The 19,662-nt window shown below is 41.7% G+C and overlaps 1 protein-coding gene across 1 annotated transcript; it reads left to right on the forward strand.

The window, feature by feature from the left end:
• The first annotated feature begins 2,016 nt into the window (after positions 1–2,016).
• On the forward strand, positions 2,017–6,561 carry LOC133441068 (gastrula zinc finger protein XlCGF57.1). Its single transcript, XM_061718449.1, has 3 exons — positions 2,017–2,100; positions 2,458–2,928; positions 4,840–6,561. Exons 2-3 carry the CDS (start codon positions 2,493–2,495, stop codon positions 6,222–6,224), a joined length of 1,821 nt encoding a protein of 606 aa, XP_061574433.1. The 5' UTR covers positions 2,017–2,100; positions 2,458–2,492; the 3' UTR covers positions 6,225–6,561.
• Positions 6,562–19,662: the final 13,101 nt, after the last annotated feature.

Raw genomic sequence — 19,662 nt, forward strand, 5'->3', positions numbered from 1 at the left:
TCTTTTGCATGCCTGGACTGTTTGGTTGTTACTGATGAAACATTAATTACAGTTAATTGAAATATACCAGTTCAATTGTTGATGAGGAGTGGGAGAATTCTTGGGTACCCTGGCATAAATGTTTGAGCAGCCAAACTTGGAGAGAATGTGGCTGAAAGTTGAGAGTGAGATATTTTAAAACTCCTTTGGTGATAGCTAGATATTACAATAAGTGTTCCCCCCTTTGTTGAAGGGGTTGTGGCATGATAGGGGAATTCTTTCACATTTTTTGAGATTGCCCTAAATAGCAAAGATTCTGGCAGACTGTGAAGCGACAAATAAGTGAGATTTTGAATTTAAATAGACCAATAGAACCACAGCAACAAATTTTGGGTACTGTACTGTTAACAGATTTAGGGAAAAATTGTGCGTTTATGCTCAGGGTTCTTTTGTTGATTGCACATAAAATGATCACAGTAAATTGGCTTAAGCCTCATCCACCCACACTGGACCAATGGACCCAAAGACTTAATGTAAACTGTATGGAGCACATAACGGCAAATCTTCGACTCCAGGCGGACTTGTATCTTACAAAATGGACACCTGTTATAATGTATTTAGAGAAGTGAGAATATAGTCTCTGTGCAACTGGGCTAGTTGGATTTTCTTTTTTTTTTTCATTTCTTTATTATTCTGAAATAAGTGGACTTATGAACAATATCCTTCCACCTCTTGGCAATTTGATTGTCTATTTGGTAGGATGTCATTTTGATAGCAAGCTGAGTATTTGTACCTGTCATACTGTGAGACTCTGTTAAGGAACTGGTTCTAATAAATGTTAAAAAAAGAGAGAAAAAAATACCAGTGCAATATTCCACTACATGTGTAACTACAGTATATACAGGGGTGCACACAAGCCGGTACTCGAGGGCTAGTCTACTGCATGTTTTAGATGTTTCCCTGTCTTCAACACACCTGATTCTAATCACTGGTCGTCATCAACATGTCATCAAGGTTTACACAACTCTGTTGGTGACACAGCCTTGTCTACCAGGGTTGTGTTGAGGCAGGGAAACATCTAAAACGTGCAGTAGACTGGCCCTCGAGTCCCGGCTTGTGTGCAGACCTGAGTATATACCAGTGGTCCTTAACCTTTTTTTCAGTGATGTACCCCCTGTGAAATATTCTTTCAGCCAAGTACCCCCTAACCAGCGCAAAGCACTTTTGGTTGTAAAAAAAGACCTAAAACAGAGCACTGTGCCATCAGTAACTGATTTATTAAACATAAAAATATTGCTGCTATGCTTCAACCACGACTCCATCGTTGGTCCAAGTGATTGACAGGTGAAGCCAGGTGGCATTTGACAGGTTAGGTGGAACCATCCTGATGTGGGGGATACTCTGGGGTTTTAGGATAATAAGTTGAATAGCCTACTCCTGAAGATAAAATTAATTTTATGAATTTAGCCTTATATTTTCCTCAATTATTTATGAAATAATTATTTTTAAAGGATTTTTGCATGGATGCTACTTTTTAAATATATGTATATTTTCAAATCTCACGTACCCCCTGCGTGTCTTCACGTACCCCCAGGGGTACGCGTACCCCCATTTGAGAACCACTGGTATATACTATCACCTGTAAATAGAATCTCAGGTCTTCACTATTCAAATGCACCTTAACCTTTTTTATATTTTTTTATATTATTTATATTTCTTATATTCTTATATTTCTTATTGTTTGCACTATTGTTTTTCTTATTTGTCTTGCACTGGAGAGGTGATGCTGCTTTCAATCTCACTGTACCCAGGTACATTGACAATAAAGTATTCTATTCTATTCTATTCTGCATTTAGCTAGTTAGGTTTGCTGTATTTGTGTTTTCAATCTTACAACATACCTTAACCAGGAGATCTTATTGATGTAAAGTGAGATAGTAAGGTCACTTTAATTGTTATTTTCTGACGGGGGGCCACGTGGACGTCAGCGCTGTGATCTGATTGGCCAGAAACACCGGAAGTGAGTTGTGATCTTCCTGTGTTGTTCTCGCTCAACTCTGCTGTCGCCAGTGAAGACTAGCTGTGATATTCAGCTACAGCTCCGTAGGAATAGTACCATTCGTAAGTATCGCCTTTAAATGGACTAAAGCTAAATACTGAGAGCTAAATAACAGCAAAAATGTGCAGAAAAGCGTCATATGTAGTCGCACTGCAGATGGATCATTGTGCTGTGTTGCCTGGCTGTAAAGGCTGATTTATGGTTCCGCGTTACACCAACGCAGAGCCTACGACGTACCCTACGCCGTAGGCTCTGCGTCGATTTAACGCCGAACCATAATTCAGGTTTAATGCTAACGTTAGCTAATAGATATGAGGACCAGATTGTATCGCTGATTTATGCTCTTGCTTTGCTTTACATTTTTGTGTTTTTGTCATCCGAGACATTTACTTCAGCAGTGTGTCCATTTTTCTCCACAGCACGCCAACAGGGAAGAGTTCCTAATGGTGGCAATATGAAGATGAAATCTGTAAAAGAGAGAGCGAAGAGAGGAGAGAAAAAGCACGATGCCATCCAAGTAAAACATGAATCTGAAGTAGAGCAGGAGGCTGACGAGGACTCCAGTGAAGAGTACACTAATGGAGATGATCTAAATATCCTGATAAAGGAAGAACCACACTCCCTGGAGATCGGAGGGAATAGCAGCGGGGACACGTCCAGCTGTTTTGACACTAACCCTGAGGCTGTGGCGGAGGAGGCTGAGCCGCACGGACACCTGAAGGCCGAGTATGACTCTGATGAGCAGCCTGGGTGTGAGTTCAGAGATGCTGCTGTCAAGGAAGAGTCCGACTTATGGATCAAAGAGGAAGGACAGAGTGAGGAAGAGGAGGAAGATGAGGATGCGGGAAACATCCAAGAAGATTTTGAGGAAGGAGAAGTCGTCTCCACAGGTACAGGCCTGAATTTTTTATTTTTTTTGTTTTTTATGTCCTTTTTGTTGTCACACACTTCCCAAAAATTGGCATGTCTAAATATATCTCTCTTTTTTTTCATCGCTCATTTACCTTTTATTACTTAAAGTTTGCCTTTGCCATGAAGTTTCAGCTGAAACTGAAACAATATACAGGACTGTCTCAGAAAATTTGAATATTGTGATTTTCTGTAATGCAAAAACAAAAATGTCATACATTCTGGATTCATTACAAATCCACTGAAATATTGCAAGCCTTTTATTATTTTAATATTGCTGATCATGGCTTGCAGCTTAAGAAAACTAAAATATCCTATCTCAAAAAATTAGAATATTCTGGGAATCTTAATCTTAAACTGTAAACCATAATTAGCAATATTAAAATAATAAAAGGCTTGCAATATTTCAGTTGATTTGTAATGAATCCGGAATGTATGACATTTTTGTTTTTTTAATTGCATTACAGAAAATAAAGGACTTTATCACAATATTCTAATTTTGAGACAGTCCTGTAAGTGATCAAGGAATAAATACAAGATTCTGGTTTTACAAAACACTGCACATTTGCATTTCTTTTCATATTCGTGTCAGTACTGCTATAATCCAAAGCAAAACATGAAGACATGGCATGTAAATATTCAACAATAATGAAACATTATCACCGGATTGCCAGGCTAAAATTTTTCCATTTCTTTTTTTATTTACTTACTTACTTGTGTCATTTTCTTTGTATTTGTATTTGTCTTTAGTAGTAGGGACAAAAACATGAGCAGAATGACTGGCAATATTATGTAAACCATATTGTCTAATTCTTTCTCTCTCTTTTTTCTTGCCTTTAGTTTTGCTCTAGTGGCCGTTATTAAAAGTAGAGTGTCAGGAAATGTTGTTAAAGGAAGACATATAACAAAGGGCCACGAACCAGGAGTTGAACCTGGTTGTAACATCTGTATTTGGGATGCCTGCTCAACCAAGGGAGCTTTTTGGTTCCCACTGTTTGTATTCATTGAAATTTATTTACGGGTCTTAAGATACACTAACTTAGTTAATTATATATTCACTTTTTTGAATGCATTCAACTCAAAACAACATTCACTTGCAAGTTTCTGTTCATATGAACTGAATACATTATTTGAGAGCTCTATTTGAAAACCTCGAGTGCCAGATGAGTTGTTCTATGAATGCAGTCGTGCAGGACTGCGATCCCGCTGTGTAGGTAATAACCAGCCGAACAGGTCTGGGCTAATGTATCTGGCTTCAGCAGGAGCTGGAGCTGCTGACCCTCACAGACCTTGACAGAATTTCACATATAGTTTAGAAGTATTTAAAAATATGAGTTATTTGCGGCTCTATTTTAGTGTAGATGTTACCTTGACTTGATGAGGGCGAATAAGTTGTATGTTTACACCCGAGTCAGGAGGAGCAACTGCTTTTATAAAGCGGTCTCAGGAGTTATGTAGACCTTGTTTTGTGAGTTGTTGTTTTTTTCTGTTGCCAGGTTAGTTTCTAACATGCAACAAACTTATGCATTTTACTAAGTTTGGATTACAGGTGCATGAGTTAGCCCTCACTTGAAAGAACTAAAATAACCTTTTGAACAAACCGTAATTGATTTCTGTATAAGACTTTTACTCATCCTGCAGTAAATGTGCAGGATCAATGGCAGAACTACAAGCAGCACTACATTTTAAAAGGATGCAGATGTGATGGACTGGTCCAGGGTGCACCCCTCCTCTCTGAGTGAGAGCTGTCAGTAGTCTCCTGCAGTGCTGCACAGGATGAAATGGATGTAGAAGAAAAATGAATGGATGAAAAAGAGACGAGCAGCATTGGAAAGTCTTGGTATTTGTTAATGTCCTTTCTTGTTTGTGTATGTGTTTTCTCTCCTACTTAGAATCATCGTCTGAGTTTTTCCCATGTGCTCACTGCACCGTCTCCTTCACTGACTTGGACTTCTTGGAGAAACACGTGAAGTGGGTCCACCAGAAAGAGTATCTTGCTAATCTTAAGAAATGCCTCCCAAGCCACACATTAAACTTCATCCCCAAACACACCTGCACCATCTGCAGCAGCAGCTTTAAATCCAAAGTACACCTCAGGGTCCATATACGTGAGGTCCACCCCTCCGCTCCTCCCCGCAGGCTGCATCCTTGCCCAACCTGCGCTCGCAGCTTCCAGTACCTGAAGAATCTGAAGAACCACTGTCAGCGCTGGCACAACATGTCCGTGGTTACCAGAGGAGGACATCTCAGCTGCGCCGACTGTGGGAAGAGTTTCAAAGCTACGTGGGGTCAAGGACCCCATTTGTGTAATGAACCGGATAACGGAGAATCTGAAGATAAGCCGATCTGTCTGGACACAGGTGTGCAGTGTTCACAGTGTGGCAAGAGGGTGCGCACCCCTCAGAGCCTGGAGGATCACATGCGCATCCACACGGGTGACCGGCCGTTTGCCTGCAAAGACTGCGGCAGGAGGTTTGTGGAGCGCAGCAGCTGGCGGCAGCACATGAAAATACACACCGGAGAGAAGCCGTACAAGTGCGACGTGTGTGGCAAGGCTTTTATAAGATCACACCACCTCAAGTGCCACTTAACTACACACTCTGGCAAGAAGGAATACTCTTGCCCCGAATGCGGAAAGGAGTTTGGATTCAAGTCAAGTCTGGATCTCCACGTGAGGACCCATTCAAGCGAGAGGCCTTTTCATTGCAATGTGTGCGGAAAGAACTTTAACACTCGTAGAAACCTGAGGGTTCACGCCAAGCTTCACACTAAAGAGAAAGCTCACCAGTGCGGCGACTGCGGACTGAAGATCGGAGATCTCGGGGCTTTAAAAATACATTTGCGGACACACACCGGAGAAAGGCCTTACCACTGCACCATCTGCGGTAATAGGTTCATTCGCCTTTCACACCTTCGGAACCACCAACGCACCCACACTGGCGAGAGACCGTACAAATGCACTGAATGCGACAAGAGTTTCACTCAGTCGGGCGACTTGGTGAAGCATAAGAGGATACACTCTGGGGAAAAGCCCTTCGAATGTCCAGATTGCCACCGCTGCTACACTTCCTCCGGCGACCTGGGGAAGCACAGGAGGAGTCACACTAATTTACGGCCCTACACTTGCAAAGAATGTGAAAAAAGCTTTCGCTTGTCAGGCCATCTGAAAACCCACATGTTAACCCACACGGGGGAGAAGCCTTACTCTTGCCCCAACTGCCTCCGGAGGTTTGCTCGCTCTCACCACCTCTCTGGGCACATAGCTAAATGTCGCTGAGCGTACCAGAGGAAACTGTAAATACAACGGTACTGTTTGAAACTGACATTCATGTAAGCTGTATACCATTTAACACTAACAATACAATGAATGTGTAAGCGTATGAAATCACTTGTGAATAACTATTTACAGCAACACTCACAAATCAAGTGACAACTTGAAAAGAGAAATGAAATTAAAAAATGACTGACGATCATGCATGAAACTTTACACAACTGTACAATGTAGTTCTAGATTGGTTTTTGCAAGACACTAATGAAGGAGAGTTCATTGTCAATATGAAATGTTTACTTCCATGACTGAATTATCTCTGAAAATAAAAATAAATGATGTGATAAATGCACGGGAACTGTGTGATTCCATTGTGTGCTCAGTCTTTATTTCTGGGTTTTTATTGCTGTGATTTATGATAATGAAATTTGATCAAATATGAAAACGGAGTATTTGAAGATCCCTTTGAAGTACTTCACTGGTGACTGTGAGGTGGCCGGGCTTAAGTCCATGGTGACTCCGTCCCTTGTAAACTTGTATCTTAGTACCACGATTGACATCAAATTGTGTTTTGTCTAAATCACATTCAAGAGTATTGACGTGTGATAAGGTGGATGCCATCACAGCAGATGATGTTGAAGAATTCCCTTAAGGATTCAACAGGGAACTTCCGTAAACAAGCAGCAGATGGTTCTTCAAATGATGTCTTTCCTTTTCTAGGCCAGAGACCTGTGTCAGGCAAACGGCCTGCTGTTTCATTTAGATCAAAGCATGTTAAGAATGGATTTGGAAGCTCGCAGGTAACAACGGGATGGATAACACAAACGGTTGCTAACAACACATTGAAAAATATTTGAGTGATTGTTTATAACCTTTTTTTTAAGTTTCAAATCAGGTTCAGTTCTTTAAAAATAAAAAAAGGAGTGGGTAAAGGAACTATCCCCAAAAAACAGCACTGCAATCACAGGGAGACAAGCTAAAAGGGAGGTGCATCCAGTCCAAAAGAACCCAACCAACAAACCTGACATTTCAATGAGGGACACACCCAGACTAACTTAAAAAGAAAAGTGAATCATTTAAAAAGTTGCTAAAATTGGAAAAATAAGCAGAAGAGCACAAGCTGGAATTTTGTAAACTGTAAACAAGTAAGAGAAGCCAACGGACTCTGGAATGCATGAAATCTGCCCTTTAACAAAGTTTGGGAATTGGAGAATTTGATGTCCTGGAAGCACTGAGGCATGCGTTACTGGACGCTGTGAGGGCGTCCCACAAGCTGAAGCGCTAAAGATCGACACAAGTAAGCCATCTCATCTCTATTTTTATTTCTAAATTTCATCTTTATTATAGTTACTTGCGTATAATTGTTGCTTTATTGCCTTTAAGACCAGATAAAGTTGAACAAGTCCTTGTGTAAAACAACTCTTCTGGACAGTTGTTGCAATGTAACTATTTACATACTGTACTTTTGAGTTGAAATATTCTGTTTAGAATTGCATGTATTGAGCAGAAAACTCCTAATTCACCAACTGTTGCTCCAAGGTAAAGATCAGAATGGAGTTATTGAAAACCTCTTCAGAGATTACATCCCCATCAAGATGGTTGCATATTTCATCTGAGTATACACAGGTAAGGAGAAATCTCAATTGTTTGGTTGAAAATGGCTTTGTTTTGGAGAAGAAAAAAAGACAAGGTTTGGTTTTTCTTGTATTTTTTAAGGTGTTGCAGCAGAATGATTTAAAGCCCTGATGGCAACATGTCAAGAACATCACGTCTGATTCAGCTCACACTGACAAAAGGTCCATTCCTCTCCTCCCGGAGGCTATCCGTCAGCCGGTTCAACATGTAAGTTAATACCTTCAGAAGAAGCTCCATTGCTCAGATTGCGCCTCATAAATTAGCTGGTAAGTAAACCATGACAAACATTCAGGTCACAAAGTCACATACACACCACTATACAGTATTAGAAACATAATGTGAAGTATTCAGTGTCTCTGCCCAACACACCCTTGACTCTCATAAGGTGAAGCATTCAGAGAAGACGCCAAAGCAATGTACTGTCTCATAGATATTTTAAAGCATATATTTTTTCTGATTTAACAAGGTTTTGGCACTAATGGCTAATTTAATCCTCCCAAATGCTCTAATGATAGTATCAAGCAAATAAAGACGAAAACAATGCTTTCATTTTCTTACAGAACCCAAATGAATAATTGCCATTAATAATCCTGCACTATTTTTACTTTTTATTTTTGCTATCATATTAGTACTTAATGTTTACACTCCATGATTTGCTATACGTTCTTAAGACACTGAGTCAGATTTCCTGTAATAGTCTCTTGATCCTCTGGCAGCACATTGACCCAGGCAGTTATTTTTATGGGAATATTATATACAAAGAAGAACTCTTGATTTCAGCATGAGAACATATGAAGAGCAGCTGAGAGGAAGACGAATTGTTGAGGTATTTGTGTCTAAAACATTGAAAGGCTTTGTTTTTATTAGATTTTTTTCTGCGGGGGTTTTTATCTTTTATCTCACGGATTCTTTCCAGTCTGGATTGAAATATATACCTGCTGCTGGTAGGGCGGTCACAAGCGGAAAACTTTGCTCAGATTAATTTACGCCCAGGATATGCATCACTTGGACAAGGGCCACAACCGAACCTGTCTCAGTCAATTCAGTGGGAATTGCTCTATTATTTTTATGTCCGCAATTACAAAGACAGAGCAGTAACTACGACTGCAGCGCAGATAACAAAGATATATTTAGGGGTAAATAATATTGACTGTACCTTTGTTTAAAGCTAGAATCAATACTTCTTAAAGTGTGTCCATTTTTCATTTAGCCGCATGGTCATGTCTGTGTGGAGGAGGGGCGGGGAGATGAATGGCTGGATTCTCTAATCCCCCCCCTCTTGCAGTTATCATAATTGTTGAACAACCACGGTTTTTAAAGATCAGGCTCAGGGAGAGGCAGGCCACACAAAGAAAGTTAATAGATTTGGAAAATTGAGATAGATTGCACAGAAGTCCTTTTTGGAATGTTCCATCGGCGTGGCAGGCAGATGGACAAATATGATCAGGGATGAGGAGGTTGGGAGAGCTCTGCTGCGCACATACAGATGCACAGAGAGAACATTTCCTGATAACTAAAGGTGTGACTATTTACCCTTTCCAAGCAGCGTGTTTGTGCGTTTCATCTCCCGCTGACTGGCTGTCTGAAGACATAGTTTGAGGCCTCAATCCGCTTTAGGAAGCCGGGCCACGGAATAGCAGTAGTTCCTCTCTTGAGGCACCAGGGGGAAATGGATAGCTGTGAAAAGGATGCTTCGGGGAATTGGGAAGCATCTCGTACTCGAGAAGTTTGGGCCGTTGGTTAGAACTATGATGCAGAATGTACCACACGGAGAAAGTATTTTCATGTCATCTTGTAAAACAACATCACTCTGCCAGCCTCATAAAGAGCGCTATTTCAGCTGATAGTGCTCCCTCTGAAAGACCTCTGACCCTCTCATTTGTCAGCTTTTAGGATCTGTAAAGGATGCTTTCCAGCATTTATTTATCCACAGGGGCCCACATTTGTTTCCATCCGTTTTGATATTGGTCATTGTTTTCACATTTGATGCATTCAGGCTTTTCTCTGCTCCTCACACATCTTCCCCATATCCAATTTTCACCTATCCTGTGTCCAATTTCGCCTAATATTCAGATGATTACGGTATGATGTTTTCCTTCCCTCCTTTCAGGGTTCTAATCCTTTCCTCTCCTGCTACTATTTTCCCTTGATTCTCTTTCACTCCCCTTATTAGAATGGGATGGGATGTATGGCTGCATTACATGAATGTTTACGGAGACGCTATGTTTCATCTGCGCAGATGTATGTGCACTGCAGAGGCTAAGATTACTTCAAATCTAAACCTTACATTTATTTAGCCCTCCCTGTCCAAAAGCCAAATGGAAACCTTTTTTTTTTTTTTCCAGTCAGCCCCCTTTGACAGACAGTTGGAGTGTTTTAGGTTGCAGTCTTAGAATTAAATTATCCCATATTGAATCTTATAAAAGCCCAGTTGAGGGGATTTTCTTTTTGTGATGTAATTTGAGCTATCCAATTTTCCTTGTATTTACTGTCTATATTTTGTCAATTTGGCAGAGGAACACATTGTGCGCCTCGGCGCTGTGTGTCACCGGTGTCGTCACACTACAGTGGTTTTGGTGTTGGCTGGCCTCGGAGGTCAGTGTGTGGGAAGAGACGGTGGCTCTGCAGGGCTTTGCGCCGGCTCTTGGCCTGTCCCTTTGGGCTCCGGCAGGCCCACATCCACTCCTTTCATTCACAAGAGGGTCAACACACGGGTCAATACACACAGTTTGAGTTGCGGCAACACAGTGATGTGTGTGGGCGTAGATGAAACCGGGTATTTTTTGGGGGCCTTTGGTAAGCTGCATCTTACTTCTCTCCCTCTCAAGTCCAAATGCGCCTAAAAGCATGGCTCACACAAAGGAAGCAGAGAGAAAACGCAATTAAATTGTGTTGCACTGAGTGCTGAGAGTGGGCTGCTGAGTTGCACATAAAAGGGTAGAAAGACACTGTTTATTCCCTATTAGTATCACCACACTGACAGGTTGGTCAAGAGGTAAGGAAGATTTCTCTCTCCCTCAGCCATATCTAATGGCAGAACGGAGAAACTGAGCCGGTCTAGACTTCTTCCACACCAAGCCAAGCTGCAATCGAGGTGGCTGCTGGAGTCGATCTCTCGGCCACGATCTCCCTCCTCCTCCTCCTCTCATCCCACTGTAACCTCTTGCTCCTTCTGTCTCTTTAGTGGAGGAATAGAGATGTGGAGGGCAAGAGAGACTGACAGTGTGCGCTCCCCTACTCAGTAAATATGAACTGCACCCAGCAGACAGACTCATTCATCACAGGGGAAAGAGGGGGAAAAGGAGGGTGGAGGGATACAGAAAAGACTAAGAGAAATGTCCAAAAGACAAAGAGAGGGAGGGAGGAAGAGGAGAGGTGGGAGGAATAGGAAGCAGATGGAAAGAGGATGAAAGAAAGGAAAATGTTCAGGGTGAAATGAGTGGGAGAAAGAGATAACAGGTTGAAAATGGCGAGAGAGAGAGAGAGTCTCTGTTGATTGAAGGATAAATAAAGGATGGTGGATGTGCATGCGAAGGAGGCACCTGAAACACGGGAACACTGATGAAATATAGGGGAACATTTTATATCTCTTCACCAAGAAGATCTTGTGTCTTGATCGCTGGCCATAGGTATCTTGTTACGATGGCAACAATAGTTTTGCTGCCCTGCAGTCAGAAAACACGCGACTGCTGCAGATTTATGGCTTTTCACTTTTCTTTTCTTTTAACCTTGAATCTATGGGAATGACTCTGAAGGTCTCTGAAGGTGATGCCCAAGATGACCACTTCAAATATAGGAACCCAAGGATATCCAGCATACTGCCACCAAGAAAATCAAAATATTTTGAATTTTAAGGGGCTTAAATCTGAGGATTTAGACATTTTCTTCTTTAAATGTGTTTATTAATAACAATTTGGGGAAAAAAACTTGGTGGTGACTAAAATTTGAAATAAACACTCACTAAATTGTGTTTCTGTGTGTTAATCTAATCTGGTTCTTCTCTGCAATGCTTTCTTTCTCATGTTTCTTTCACTCCTGTAAATTAAATATAAGAAAGTGCATAAACGCTTTAGTCCACATGCCCAAAATAGTCTCAAAATAGAATTTCAGATATTGTGAGATTACCTCCTCATTTGTGCATGATATTGTGATACCAATCTGTAACAGTGTAATTATTTACATTTATTCCAAATTACGTTTTTTTTTCTTTTTTATTCTAACCCAAAGCAACCACAAGTGACGGCAAAGTTGAAAAAAACGTATAAAATAGAGGCTGAGATGGGGCTTTGCCTCAGCTGATGGGACCACCACCACCATCTTCCAGCCTGTTTTAATTCCTCGCTAGAGTTTTAGACATGCATTCTTGTATATCTTTGATAATAGTTTGCCATATTTTGGCATTTTCCAATTTGCCAAAGGAACTAGGCATGTAAAATTTTCAGATTTTTGAAAATTCTGTTATTTTACAATTTGATTATATTAGACACACAGTTCAAAATTTGTGCATCTTAAGATTTTGCACAGCAGCAGTTTTAGTTTCTTAATCCTTATTGTGACACCGTCACACTTGTAATGAGGACCAACATATTTATTAAAAATTCTGAAGTAAGACTACGTTGATAAATGACTAGAACCATGGAAACATGCTTTTCTAAAAGACCAAAATCATCCCCAAGAAAAGGTCAAAGAGGGCTGCCACAGGTTTTTCTCTCTCATTACCACAGCTGTTCCAAAGTGCACCATACACCCACCAAAGGGTGCAGCTTAGGGAGCACTGTCAGATTTAGTGACAGTAGGTCACTAAAGTGGGTTTGGTAGAGGGTGGGTGGTGTTCTTAACACACTACCGCCAACAAATCTTCAGGGATTTGACTAAAGTGTGAATGATCAAAAGGATGCCACAGCAAGTGCAACTGCAGAAAAACAACTGCAACATATTTCTTGAATATCTCAGACAAGTTTGATCTTCCCACCCAAGTCCTCAATTTCCACATGATCTTCTCCGTCTTCACATAACCAATACCGGCTCCTCTCCGTCTTTTCCGCTCCAAAGAAAGCCAGGAGAGAGGGAAGATGATGTGTGACAGATGCCATATTTCGACTTTCTGTCAGGGAGATAAATATTGACACATTGTGTTTCTTAGCAGGGGCCTTTCGAGGGTGTGTGTTGGACTTTGATTTCATTATCCTTCACTCAGCCACTTTTTTCTTAAGAATCAGACAATAATAGATGTGGCAACAGAAAGAGAGACACTGCTATTGGAGGGGCTGAGTGAACAAGTCATATTGGGTGTGTCGGCCATCGCTCGTGTTTGCTCTGCTCGCGTAAACCCCCCGAGGATTCCCCGAGCACAGAGACGTTGCAGTTTCTTCAACTCGTTCAGTCTCTTTGTAGAACGGGCTCGAGTATCTGCTTAGAAGTGCTTTAGCTTGAGTTTACGAGGGAATACTTACTATAACGCACTTAAGTGTAATTTTAGAGTGACCTTGTAATCCGGACAAGTCTGCAAAATGGATGTGGGGTTTGGGTGGTTCTTTTTGTGTTATCAGATCAGTTGGCTGTGACTTCTTACAAACATAACAGATTTGCAGTGATGATCCTTCATGTTTTATTGAAGCATTTTAAACAAGACACCTTTGACTGTGTAAGTTCCTCATTTTGTAATTTTAATGTCAACATGCATGTCATGTTCCGAACAAAACAGAAATTAGAAACACACACTTATGTTTGCGCAAATAAATGTTTTATTTTTTTATGTGTGCATTGTAAAAGCTCTTTTAAAATTTTTGTTACTTCTTGGGATAATTAAACTCTTATTTGAAAAGTTGGATGTACTTACATAAGAAGGAGTATCGTCATTAATTGTACTGGAATCAATATGTAGTTGACAGATCTGAGCTTCCCCAAACTGATAATTAACCTTTATTTTGAAAAGTACTGTAGATCAACTCTCTCCCAATTTTTTTTGTTTCACCTTTGATACATTGGGTACAGAATACTTTTTTTCAAGTAACGAAAGGTGTTTGCCATCAAGAGTTGATGCTTAATAAATAAATTATAACAAAAAATAATAATAAATTATAATAAACACATAATACTTTTTGTCTCAAAGGATGACAATAACTTTTATACACTTTTTACTCATAACATGCTGCATCTGTACTGGTGTTTTGTTTCTTGTCATTGAGTTCATTTGAATTGTATTCTCGGCTGTATTCTCCAAAGGATGATCATATTGTTGCAATATAGATTACTTATTAAAAATAAGTAAGTGGACACACTGCTTGAAAATGATATGACAGAGAGTGATCTCTACAGACTGTGTCCCAAATCACCCCGACACGCTATATTGGGTACACGGTTTGCCATTTTATAATACTGTCAGGATGTGTAGTGAGAATTTTTATACCCTCTATATTACACTGAATTTATCCCACAGTACATCATGAAAAGTACAGCTGATGGTCACTACATGAGCTGGCAGCAATCTGCTGTTTTTCCTCTGTGCGAGTGCAGTGCAGATGCAACAGAAATCTTTCCAGTAATGTCTGAAGGTCTGCTCTTCTGATGAGTTGTTGTCACGAGTCTCTACATAAAACTCCCCTACAACAGCGGGTGCTTTTTGGACACAACACAAGAGTACACTTGGATGTTCGGAGCCTGACAACGTTATAGCTGAGGATTTCACATATGGCATCGGCAGGTAACACAGGGGAACTACTTCAGAAGACAAGGTCAGCGGAAACTCACAGCCCTCCTTTTAGGGTGCAGACACGCTCCTTCACAACATAGACTATAAGGTTTGACAAAACCTCTGTGAAGTCGCCATACTGTAGGCTTGCTGAGGAGTGTTTTTGCAGCCTCTTTTTCATCCTACTGCCTGACACCATGTTGCAAATGGGAGGAACATCAATAGAGTAACAAAAGTGATGACAGCTCGCCATTGGCCGTGCCAGGCACCAATCCACAGCCTTAAAGGGGACCTATTATGACATCTAATACCTATTTTAAACAGGCCTTGAATGTCTTAAAAACAAGCTTTTGATTGATAGAAATTCAGCCTCTGAGCCATGTCTTCAGTATCCCAGTCTCTAACCTCATTATCTATGTGGGATTCTGAGTGGGCGGGGAGGCTATGATAATGAAGCACTGTGCTGATTGGCTGCCTGAATGACGCGATACACCGCTACGAAAAAATGGCGGAAGCTCCGGCCGGCGGAGTTACACCGTGTCCTAACTGCATGCGATGCGAGCGAGCGTCAGCGACAAAATCAATTCCATTGCTTTATTTTCTATTGGACTGTCCTAACTGGCCGCGAGCGACGCAGCGCACCGTTTTGAGCTGAACATTTGTCGGACGCCCTGCTTCTATTTTCTTCCTGTCGCTCGCGTTGAAAGCCGGTTGAAAGCGCTGTAGGAAACGGACGTGGATGAGGAACGGATGATCCAGTTAGTTGAAATGAGAAGTTATCTCTATGATACCTCCTCATTTCACTACAAAAACCTCAATAAAGTGGCAGCTGGCTGGAGGGAGATGGACAGAGAGCGTCCGATGTCACGCAGTGCGGCACATGTATGCAGTTAGGAAACAGTTTAGTTGTGGGCGTGGTTTGCATTTTGGTTACGTAACGAAAGGGAGCAGAATCTGAACGGCTCAGAAGTCACATCACACTGGATGGAACATGCGGGCGGCTGTACAGACACTGCAGAATTTGGTTGCTTTCCTTCTTCTCTGAGTTGGTAGGCCGAGGGGAGATGACTTTATATATGTTAAAGCAAGAAAAAACGTGTTTTTCATAATAGGTCCCCTTTAAATATACATAAATTTGTCGCTTCATAAAATTTCACCTGATCTTGTGACAAAAAAATCATCCCCATACAGTTGTCATGGATGTAAAAACTAGCTACATTTTTTTCAACTGTGCTGTAAATATGCCTATTTTTTCTGAGAAGTTTTCATATGGATGTCAATAGAGTTTGACTGCTATCAGAGCTCAGAAAGTTGGCGCTTGCTTCACAGTACTGCCCTGGATTGCTCCATCAGTTAATAACAAGCACAGCAATCCCTCCTCCTTTACTCTTGCTGCTGTGGGGGGTTGTTTGGATCTCGGCTTCCTTAATTTCTGTTTTCCTCCTGTCCTACATCCTAGACGCCTCCCCTTCAACTCATCTGGATTTGAGGTCTTATTCCCAGCGTGCAAATGTTTTTCCCGTTCTCATGGTTATTCATCATGATGGATGATAAAAAGTCCCACAAGAAACCCAGCGCCCAAACTATTAGGGTGACACCTTGCCCTCTAACATTTAACGGCTTCAAATCATAGAAACTCAAAGTGTACAGAAAGTAACATGCAGTTGCATCAATTGTATTTTCTATCCTGGTTTTAAAATGTGGCATTTTAAATGCCATTTGTTTTGAAAACTTAAGCTGATAGAATAAGAATTAAAAAGAAATAAAATATCTTCCCTTTTCCGTATTGTGGTGAACATTTAATGTGGAGAACAAACTAAATGTGTAGCGTGTGAAGCCCTGCTATTATGATTTATACTTCAGATGCACATAATGTGCAATCTTCTCCTTCTTAATTCCCCGGCTCCTTTCATTTCTGTACAGCGTGCGCCCATTTGAGCTGTAGATGCACTGAAATATTTGTCAGACTGTAATGAAATCAAATTGACTCCATTTTATTCCTTTGTTGATTTCAACGCTCTACAAGTGGTTTCATTTTTCAAAGCTAAAGCTCAGTGGGCTCCATCTTCAACTTGTAAGCCTCTGAGAACTTTCTGACGCTTATCGGAATATTTCTGAGCTGGATAGAAGAGATGGATCCTACAGCTTCCTGATTTTGTAATTTCAAAGCGCGGGGCTTGCTGTTAGTGGAAGAATAAAATCAATAGGCCTCCCTGGAGAGGAGCAGGTATGGGCTTGTAGTCCTATGATGTGAGAGAGGATCTGAAACAGGAAACCCAGCTGAAAGAGAAGGGAAATGGGGAGGAGCAAAGCAGCCTCATTGAATAAACAAATGGGAAGCAAAACACGAGAGATAATGCAGAAAGGAGACGAGAGAGCGATGGGGGAAACAGTTGTCGACAGAGACTTGTATTGACTTTTCTCCCCCTTCCTCTTTCCACGTGACTACCAGATAAATTCACACAGAGAGGGAGAAGGGTAGTGAGGGGAGAGGGAGAGAAATGAGAAAATAAATTACTCTGGAAAGATATGACGATAGGCTACACGCGGCTTTAAATCTAAAAGGGAATTCGCGACACACTCGACCAATTTGTCACTGTGCTTTTTGCCTCTTTTCATTTCTTTTTTGATACTTTGTCCCCCTATTATTTTTCACCCCCTCTCTACCCCGATGCCCCTAATTTACCCCACTTTTCCCATGCAGGCCTGTCCAATTTTTCTTCACTACACGTTTGCCAAATCTTCCTCAGAATCTACACGTTTTAGAGATGTCACGATTCTGTTGATAAAGGACTTCTTTATTTCTTCTCCTCTTCTTTCTGCCACAAAATGCATTTCCCCTGTATGGCAAATCCATAAATCCGTCCACCTGGAGTCATCTTTCAGTAGGTGTCCCCCTTCATGAGTAACTACAGTCAGATCTGTGCCTCCTCCTCCTCCTCCTCCTCATCCTCATCATCCTCCTCCTCCTCTGCAAACATGGCTCTATCAAAAATCTCTGCAAAAAAGAAAGAAACAAATGCATCGGGGAAAGAAAAATGCGAGGTCCTCGGTAAAGGATGGCTGGGGAAAGAGGTGGAAGAATGGAATGGAAAAGAGAAAAGAAAGAAAACGCAGACTTAAAGTATACCCCCCTCTCTTTTATTTAATTTAGACGCCAGGCGAAAATCGATCCTGCCATTCGATACGCAATCCGAATCAAGGCGAATTAAGCGGGCGGAAATTAACTCTGAAAATATTTTTGATGGAGTGGCTTGTAGTCTCTCGGCCAAATGGACTGCAAAGTGGAACAAATGACAGGGGCCTAGTGGTGGAGACAGCGCCGCTCCATCTTCCATTAGGCCGTAATGGGATAGGTCCAGCCCCCTAGCTCGACTCGGCTGCATTAATCAAAACAGCCGCTATATGAAGATTTATGGTTCTCCACTCCAGCGAAGCCGGAGCCGGAGCCACTTCTCGGTGTGTGTATGTTTGAAGGAGGGGGTCGGGAGTCTCCCTCCCTCCTTTCTTTCCCTCCTGTCTCTCCATCTATCCTGAAGACTTTGCCCCCCTACCTGTGGGCCTATATGACATGCGTGTCGCGCTTTTACGCACACACACACACACACATACACACACACACACCTTTAATCCGGGGACTGTGAAATCGCATCTTGTCATTTGTTGTCAACATTCATGTCAAGCGCTGATTCTTTGGTTGACTCTGTAATATAGTTGTAATAGCCGGTCTATATGCATATGAGTAGCTACTTAATCAAACATTATGATAAGCGATGTGGTGGAAAATAAAAAAAGGCTCTGGATGACCTTCAGACCACACCAAGCAAATCATAAACCAAAAAAAGCAGATGTTTAGACATGCAAAACATGCTCCCCCCTTGCACCAGCTTGATCAACTCATCTCTATACCAAAAATAAAAAAAATATTTAAAAAAAAAAAAATTGCCAAAATAAGTTTAGGTTTTCTCAATTGGTCTTCTGTGGTTTCTTTGATTCAATATTTTCTCCATCCGGCATAAAAGTCCGCTAACAAACAAAACGGGCGTTCAGTGGTGGGAGTTTTGATGCTAAAGCTGCAGCTCCTCTCCCCTGGCAGCCTATTAAGGGTGCACAGCCCAGCGAGCAGGCCACTGCTGTGACGTGCCAAAGGGACAGACAGGGGGAGACAGTGTGACGGAGAAGAGTGTTGCAGCTTCACTAGATTGGAGCTGGGAACCATCCAAAAAACTTCAGCTAAGTTTTGATGAGATGAGACTGCTCGGACCCACTGCTGTGAGACCGCGCTTTACTTTCTTCCCGTCTCTTTCTCCCCTTTTTCCAGTGGGGACGGATGAACTCTTCCCACCTCTATCTATTCACGCACACAATTCTCCATTACCTAACTTTCACAGCTCTTTCCTATTCTCCCCTCCCTTAACCTGTGCATCTTGTCAGTGTTATTTTCCCCATTATTTGTGTCCCCTCTCTTTCCCTCTATCCAGCTCCCTATCTTATTCCACTTCAATCTCTATATTCTCTCATTCCCCATCCTCTGGCCTCTAACTCTCCCATGCGGATAAGCAAACCTGCATGGAGACATCTCTATACATATCTATCTATCTCTCTTTTCCTTTTGTCCCTTCTCTCTTTTCCTCTATTCTTTTCCTCTCCCTCTTCTCCTTTTGAGCAAAGGGGAAGCTTGCTGCCAGTTTGAGTCTGCCAAAGGGTTTATTTAAATTAGAAACGCTCCAGTCTCCTCACTCCCCCTCTTTCTTTTCTCCCCCTCTCTCTCTCTTTCTCCACCTTATTCCCTTTCCTACCTCTTCCACTCGGCTGGGGGTGACTTCCACCTTTCTTTGCTGACAGCCTCGAGGGTCCCGTCAATGCCAGGCAACTTTGTTTTGTAGATGGAATTGTTGAAAAGAGGGGTTTAGAAGTGGAACGGAAATGAGGAAGAGGAAAAGTAGAGGCGGGAGAGCTGGAGTTGGAGAAGGGGTCAGGGGAGACCTGTTAGTCAGTGTACTTTAGTTCCTTCTTCCTCTCACGGCTCATTCCACCCAGATTAGGACCTGTAAATGGCTTTAGGCTACTTCACCTGGCTTTGTGTCACCTTATCTCACAGGAATACAGACTTTACCTTTT

This window comes from Cololabis saira, chromosome 3 (assembly GCF_033807715.1).
Source record: "Cololabis saira isolate AMF1-May2022 chromosome 3, fColSai1.1, whole genome shotgun sequence".
Taxonomy (NCBI): Eukaryota; Metazoa; Chordata; class Actinopteri; order Beloniformes; family Belonidae; genus Cololabis; species Cololabis saira.

Coding starts and splice junctions, on each gene's coding strand:
- LOC133441068 (XM_061718449.1), top strand. CDS start 2,493: ATGAAGATGAAATCTGTAAAAGAGAGAGCGAAGAGAGGAGAGAAAAAG. Junction 2,929..4,839: donor AGGAGAAGTCGTCTCCACAG/GTACAGGCCTGA, acceptor TCTCCTACTTAG/AATCATCGTCTGAGTTTTTC.